This window comes from Conger conger, chromosome 10, assembly GCF_963514075.1.
Source record: "Conger conger chromosome 10, fConCon1.1, whole genome shotgun sequence".
Lineage (NCBI taxonomy): Eukaryota > Metazoa > Chordata > Actinopteri > Anguilliformes > Congridae > Conger > Conger conger.
The window spans coordinates 20,376,299-20,384,570 of record NC_083769.1 but is presented as its reverse complement, the minus strand read 5'-3'; the positions used below and the strand labels follow the sequence as shown (position 1 = coordinate 20,384,570).

Sequence of the window (8,272 nt, the reverse complement as noted above, 5' to 3'; positions counted from 1 at the left end):
GGTGTGTGTGTGTCTGTCTGTCTTTGTGTGTTGGTGTGCAGCAAATGTTCCAAAAAAAATCCAGCATCTTTTTTGTTTTTCTTCATTGTCTTTTTGTCATTATTACTGTTTCTCTTGACATAATCTCAGTGAAAATATTGCTTTTCTAAAAAAGGGAAGATAAAAGGTATGGAGGGTTGGGTTGGGGGTGGTGGCGGGGGTGAGGGCGGGACCGGAGGGAGAGAGGGGGGTTCTGGGCCGTGGCGGGCGTGACTCCGGGCCCGGGCTAGTCCTCGGACCCGGAGTCGTCCTCGTCGGCGGAGCCCTTGAAGCAGGCCGACTCGTAGTGCTTGTTCAGGTAGGACTTGAGGGCGAAGGTCTTGTTGCAGCGCTTGCAGCGGTAGTGCTTGAAGGCCGAGTGCGTCTGCATGTGGGCGCGCAGGTTGGACCGGTCGGCGAAGGCCTTGCCGCAGTGGGCGCAGGCGAAGGGCTTCTCGCCCGTGTGCGAGCGCATGTGGCCCTGCAGCAGCCAGGGCCGGCTGAAGGCCTTGCTGCACACGCCGCACTTGTGCTTGAGGTCGTGCGTCAGCACGTGCATGGCCAGCGCCGGCATGGACACGTACACCTTGTCGCAGGTGGGGCACTTGCGCGCCATCTTGCTGTCCAGGCTGCGGTGCGTCTGCTTGTGCCGGCTGAGGTTGGAGGAGGTGGCGTAGGTCTTGCCGCACTCGTTGCAGGTGTGGCGCGCCGCCCCGCCCGCCTGGCCCGTCTCGGGCGCCTCCCCGTCGCCCGGGCTGCGACCTTTGACCTCGCCCGCGCGGGCTCCGCCCTCGCCTTTCCGCCGGGAGCGGCCGTCGGAGATGAAGAAGGCGTCCATGGTGTAGCCCTCCGTCAGGGCCTCAGCCTCGCCGCTGTAGAAGCCCGTGGCGGTCATGCCGGACTGGGGGCTGTCCGGACGCTCCATGTCGGGGTCGCAGTACTCCTCCTCCCCCCCGGGGGCGCTCACCTGAGAGTACAGCGGCTCGGACACCGCCGACGCCAGCTTCAGCTCCATCTTACTCTCGCCCTGGTACACCGACGGCGTGATGTAGTCCTGGATGTAGCCTGGAGACAAAGACAATACTTTTTATCATTTGTCATTTAGCTGACACTTTCATCCAAAGGGACTTACAGTTGATTAGAATAAGCAGGGGACAATCCTCCCCTGGAGCAATGCAGGGTTAAGAGCCTTGCTTGAGGGCCCATCAGATCTTATTGTGGCTACAACAAGGCTTGAACCACCGACCTTCTGGCTACCAGTTATGTACCTTAGCCATTGGCTACAGGCAGCTATATCAACCTGCTGCAGCGTGTTTACAGATTAGCCATTTAGCAGGTGCAAAATGATTTGGATGTTTTAACATGGCTAGAAAACCACCGCTAGTCCAGAAGTCCAGTCAGATGGTTATATTGGTAAATATTGGAAAACATGTGTGATTTGTTCAGATTAAACTGGTAAAATATTTATGGTGTACAATATTCACTTTTTTTATTTGAATTTGTTTCATATTTTCAGTTACAGTTACTTATTCCAAACAACGCTCAATAAGGTAGAATCATTATTTTTTTTACACTGCCTAAGTGTAAACAAAAGCCTGATATATTTATTTATGTTAACACAAATACACACCTTCACTCACCTACACAAATGTACAGACACATGCACACAGACAGGCCTGCAAGCAGACACAATCACAAGCACATACCCTCACACAAACGTAAACACACACTCATACACACAGGTATGCGAGCATGAATGCGCACACACGCACACACACTTGCGCACACATACACACACAGCGTGCTCTAGCCGCAGCTAAGAGGGTGATAATGGAACCCAAATTTGCAGACCTGCCCTGACAGAGACGCAGCACTCCTTCAGTGGAGTAGCTGCCCGGCGCTTGATTAGATTTTCACAGTACAAGGATTGAGCGGCACAGGAATACAGGGTCTCCGTGTTTGCACAATCAGGTTACGATGCCTGCCCACCAGCAGTCTGGGGACGCACACGGTGTCGGCTGTGTGTTTCCCAAAATGAGGGTATTAAAGGAGCGGGGCGAAGATCCTCTTACATTCTCCCATCCCTATCTTCTGACATCATAAAAAGCTGTCAACGTGAAGGGGGGGAATGATCAAGCATTCTTTAAAGTGGATTCTGGAATGTTCAGCTTGATCCTAGACCATATGGGCATTGATAATTACCTCACTGCTCTTTTCTGACTGAGCGACGCGTCTTTGATGTCACAGTTTTTACAGCGCCCTTGATAAGGAAACATTGACAGGCTTACAGATGCTTTTTTTTTTTTGGAGGCGTTATCAAGTAGCTAATTGCAAGAGGAAAGACTGCAAATAGCAAAGACGTTAGCTGTGAAGGCTCGCACAGAAATAGAATGTTTCCATTTTGTTTAATCAGGCTGCCCCGAGTGCTTTTAAAACTGACACATTTCGGGGAGAAGGCTTCTTCCTGAAGCTCTAAGATGAAGCTCCCAGTGACATGTTCAATACTGGAGACAGTTCCACATTTCCATGTGATATACAACATATAAAGTAGCTGGGCTGTGTAAAATAACGTCTAAAATAAGACAGAGTGAACCTAAATTAAACTTGGAAGGTCTTCATAAGTCAAATTGGTACAAGTCTCAAGTGGTCTGGCTGCTGTGAATTTATTTTATTTTCTGAAACGGTGTTTCTCTCACAGATTTGTTCTAAATGTGTCAATTCTCCTGACAATCATGTTAAACTAACAGGAAACATGGTAGGTTTTATAAGAATTACTGCTAAAAATGTGTCATTTTAATGGTTAACAACTGTTGAGGCTGGGATGCAGAGTGGAATGCAGGGGTAACCACTGAAAGATATTTTAAGCTGCAAACCCTCAGACACACCATACAGTAAAATACTCTTTTTCAAACATTTAAAAAGGGTTAATGCATTACGCTGTAAATGCGGGCTTCGGGGGATGCTTGTTGTGTTTATCACTGCACAATCTGCCCAGTTTCCCTTCACTCATCTCCCCTCTTATCTCTTTCCGTGGATACTAGAGTGGATTCAAAGAAAACTCAAGGGATGTCAATATGTTTAAGATTTACTAGGGATGTCTGAATTTAACCAAAATGGCTGGCTTCCTTGCAGGGAAAAAAAGATTGAGAACCCCTGAGATAATCATGTAGGTGTGAGATGTCAGTATTAAAACCAGCCATCTGTAAAAACAAATGCTGTTTTTATTGAAAATGAAATGTTCCTTTGCCATAAGGTTTATTCAGTTTAAATACAGCGTGCCTCATAACTTTGTCAAAAGAGAATGTTCGTTTCATCGTTCTCACATTGCAGCCTGAATTCATCAATTGTTCTTAATCACAATGAAATGTATATCTTCATATTTTCAATGCAAACCCACATTTAGCATCTGACCAGGTCTTCCCTATATTAACTGCAGTATAAGCTTTGCATATTTTTAAAATGTAAATAAAACTACATGGGTTGCATGGATAAACTTTGCATATTTTAAAACTGTAAATAAAACTACATATAAAATTAGGATTTGCAATAGTAAGAGGTAAAAGTTGACATAGCTAGTGAAATCATTATAACTGTAAAGAGTTTATGTCAATTTACACGCAGATATGAACACATTTGTGCTTAAACTTCATTAATAGATTACAATAATGCACATTTCAGATCTGTTCTCGCAGGTTTCCTACTCTAGAATGTTACAACAGCCATTAAAAATGATTAAGAAAACGCATAATTATATATCTACCTACGTCGGTTTATTGTTTCTCTCGTATGAGAGAAGTCACTTGTTGGTGGCGAGCATTTGTCTGAATGCTTTTAATTTAATTTGGCGGCGCAGACAAAGAAATCCAATAACCATTTTAGTTGGTGGCGCAGTGCATTTCGATGGAGAAATGAGTGTGTAACTGCGGGAAAAACCCATTTCGAAACGCTGTGTGCAGCAAGCAGTGGAAATTAAGTATTGACTGCCTTTTAATGAAATTCAAAGTTTTGCGCTGATCAATAGGCCATTGGCTATAAAATAGCGCTACTGTTCCCGCTGGCTGGGACGGAAAAGATTTTGAGGGGGACAGGCAGAGGAGATGACACCCCAGTAGACGCAAGGCAAGAGCGAGGCTGAGGTGTCGTTCAGGGATTAAGGCAGGGGGGGAAAGAAACGAGGATCATTAAGAGGGCTAACGTCACCTGGGTGCAGCCCAAAGCCTGCTGAAGTGGCTTTAAGGAGCGGGTCATTAGACGAGCAATTAAAACTTCCTAACGTGCCCTCATCTCAGGGGGTTGCAAACCAACACCATTCATTCCTAAAGTAGCCTATATAGGCTACACAAACTGCAAAGGAATGCAGAATCAGACAAAGGTAGACGATTCCTGGACCATTTTATCGTTTTCGTCTGACTGATAGTAATTTAAACGTGCATAGTTTGTAGCCTACTAAGAATTGGTGTCAGATGCTTATTTCCTTGGCGTCTTGTCTAAACGCTTTGGTCAATGACAATAGGGAGCCCTTGTGGACTATTTTCAGCATCACCCAAAATCATTTAACTGCTTGAAATTATTTCAATTTCTAACGGGCTTTGTTAATAGGCCTACTGTTTTCTGAAAAGGTATTCGTATTGTAGCGTTGAATTATGATATGACATGGAGCTATCGCCCTATTACTTTGGAGACTGGGACGGTTTTGAAGTTTTCTGAGAAATGTCAAGATGTACTTTAAAATCAACCGCCCTGGAACGCGGTATTTACAAACCACACTCCAACGCATTGCAGAGATAATTTACAAATACATTCCATTCGCAATCCAAGTATTTCCAGGGCAGTTCCCGCTCATCCGTTCCAAGTAGCTACCTTCCATCGGCTCTAATCCAGCACACTGCTCTGACTTGACAGACGTTTATTTTTCAATTCACATTATAAGGTAAGATTTAGGTTGGCCTATTCATAAATCATTTCATTTCAAGTTTTTTCACTGACTGGTAAAGCAAGACAGCTACCGTAACAGAACGAGATTAGGGCTATTGTTTGATTATGTTTTGCAACATAGGCAGATAATTATAGTGACATATCTGTGGTAGGGCAATGATTGCGTATGAAATTAAAAATAATAACTGGGATTGCTCATATCCGTACAGACGTACGATAAACCATCTGTGTAACCGATATCTTGAAACCACGTTCACTCCTCAATTGGGCCCAGATTAGATGTGTAACCTACGTAAGTGCGGTGCGCGTGTAACAAGTGTCAATCAATATCACACAAGGTCAGACAAAGAGCCTATTGTTACCGTCGCTGCCGTCCTGTGAGCGGGGCTTTTGAACGTCCACGCCTGACCATTTAGAACATACCGCCGATTATATATTAAGCCAAATGCGTAATTTTGCGAAACTAAACCACACTATTTGCCATCCTTCGTTAATTGGACAGACATCTCGAGAATGGAATGTCTCCACGCAAAATTATGTTTACACAGCAATAATGCTGATGCAGCGCAATCCGTTGTCTGCTCAGTAGGCTGCTACAGAAACCATCCCCTGCCAGCCTCCACTAAAGGCACAATGCTTACATATGTTTAATCGAACGTGATAGGCTTGTAAATTCGTAAGATATTCTCCCCCAAAATGATTGAATATAGCTTCTAATTCTTTGAGTGAGGCAGTTGGATTCAGTATGAATTTATGTAACTGCGTACAGAATTGAACATCAAACATATATTACGTTGTTGTTTATGTTATATTTGGAGTCTTTAAAACTACCTGGCAAGAACAATAAAGGAGAATCATAACAGGAGTAAAACCCTGCTTTAGGTAGGTATATAGGTTCCACTGAAAGGATTCATGTTAGATTTATAAGATTGCCCCTTTATTTTCTTTATTAATCCCAAAAGGGTTTAAAAATACATGGTTTAGCTTCAAAACACTGTCAGCTTATATTTAAAACAATCCCCTTGTTATTGTTATATAAAAGGCCATGTTATCTAGGACTGAATTATTGTGGGCAATTATATCAGATGTTTTTTAATAAGAGTAAACTTATTTACTCTTTTTTTGAAAAATCAGTTTTGATGATTCATCAACAGTCACAGCACCATTGAACTAGTCACGGTTAGGAAAAAAACAATGCATTTTTTAAGAAACAGCCTAAATAATACAAACATAACCTCCAAAAAACACAGCTTTGTGATTCCAGCTGGTAGATGTAGCTTGGGAATGCAATGGAGCGTGGCATTAATGCGATTGTATAACAGGTGGAGTGTCACAGAGCCAGCACTGTGCAGCAATGTTTTCTATCTGCTTAATACAAAAAAGGCGATAAAGAACAAAGGGACCGGACATCTGGCATCCTAAATCTGGGGACAAAATGGGTGAGATGGCTGAGGTTTGAAGGACATCCAAACCAAATGCCTTCTCCCTGTACAACGGCTTTGTGTGCTTTCCGTACATTGGCTAGACGTACAGAAAAGCGCAGGGCCATATACATTTTTCATTTGTACCGACTAAAATAAAAACAAAAAACACATTCAAAATAAATGTCAATTTTTTTTACTCCGTGAAGTTATTCGGAGCAACAAGCGGGCGCTTTCTTCGCTCGCGCATTGTGTAATCCCGTGTGAAGTGATGTGCAGCCCTGTTTACTGTATCTGCGAAGTCACGTGACGCATTCGAATGCTGCCACAAGCGTTTTTCTTTCTTTTTTTCTCCCCCTTTCTCCTTCCCCTTCTTTCGTCCCCGGGTTGTACAGTATAGCGATGTCTCTTGTGGCAGCATAGTCTTGCATGACTGAAATTCTAACCCTGCTGGGCTTCTAAGACCCGGAAGGATGTAAGGATGGGATGGGGGTGGGGGAGGGGGTACCACTGCGATAGAAACTCAAGGGCAATAAAAGCTAAGGACAAATGTATTATTCCCGTGCTGATCATTCATCTTTGAGTTTTTTTTAGATCACACAAAGGCTCGCTGGACCGAGGCGATGGTGATGCTGAGGCACGCGCGTATGACTGTGCGGACGCAAACCGCCCAAAACCAAAAGGCAGCCTCATGTCACATCTGCATAAACCGAGTGCTCTGTTGTGACCTGGATTGTGTTTGCGCATCAGTGGAGTCAAAAACACTGAAGTCTGCCCGTGTACAGAGAGGGAGGGTGGGGGATGAGGGTGGGGATTATTTAGGATGCCCATGCAACAACACCCGGCTTTATATAACATCTGTTTTTAATTCCTTGACTACTGCCGTAAATAAGGTTATGCCCTCCTAATTTCGCCACAGGAAAGTAAAAATACAACTGCTGAGGGCGGCTTTAATTGTTTCACTATTTTTCTTTTTTTCAAATCAACACTTCAGTTTCTGGTGTCAGCTGTGACAAAATGTTGTACAACAGTGCCATATTTTAATTATAACTCTAATAACAACAACACTTTAATTGGAGTAAGAATCCACATACGCTTACCATTTTCACTTAGTCGGACACCCAAGCTGGTCACAGAGTCTGTGATGGAGCGCGCAAAAGTGTACGAGTCGTCCAGGTGGTGGTGATTGGAGGCGGCCACGGCAGACGATGAGAAATCATCAAGCTTGATTTTCTTCACCAAAAAAGAACGGGGCATGTTTCTCAGCAGATGAAAACACAAGCCTTAAAGACGCACATGAAAAAAGAACCACCGGACAAAAAAACAACAAGAAAACAGGTTGATGGTAATCCTTATGCAACTTAAGACAACCCCCCCTCCCAAAAAATAACCGTAAAAATGATGACACCAATGGTACGTGCTACGGTCCCGTTGTCTTTCGAAAAATCTTGTTCAGCACTGGATAGCTCCTGTGATGCAGCGGGAGAGAGGGACAGGAAGAAAGAAAGAGAGAGAGAGAAGAGAAAGAGGAAAGAGAGAGAGGAGAGAGACTGTCAGACTAGCTGAGATCAGCAATCACGCTTGGCTTTATATGGGGCGCGAGCTCTGAGATCAGGTGGTGCTTCGAAATGGAGCTGCTTAGCTTTAATCCATCAAATGTCCCCAGGGACACACATCAAATTACTACTGAACCGTCTGTGCATCTACACACAGAGACAGGAGGAGAGTCTACGGCCAGACCGCCCCCCTCCCCTCACCCCCGCTTTTCACCATAAGGAAAGAAAGGAGAACGCAGACAATGGAGGCATGCGGACGAAACCACATTCAGGATCCTGCTCTCTATTGTTTTCCAATGAAGTAGCACAGTATATGTTGGCTTGTAACCGCGCTGCCTTTTC

The 8,272-nt window shown here is 44.3% G+C and overlaps 1 protein-coding gene across 1 annotated transcript; it reads right to left on the bottom strand.

Annotated features, from left to right (window-relative positions):
• Window positions 1-265: 265 nt before the first annotated feature.
• On the bottom strand, window positions 266-7,631 carry scrt2 (scratch family zinc finger 2). The gene is made up of 2 exons (XM_061258938.1): window positions 7,475-7,631; window positions 266-1,083 (listed from the first exon to the last, which is right to left on the bottom strand). The coding sequence occupies exons 1-2, from the start codon at window positions 7,629-7,631 to the stop codon at window positions 266-268; spliced, it is 975 nt and encodes a 324-aa protein (XP_061114922.1).
• Between the last annotated feature and the right edge of the window lie 641 nt (window positions 7,632-8,272).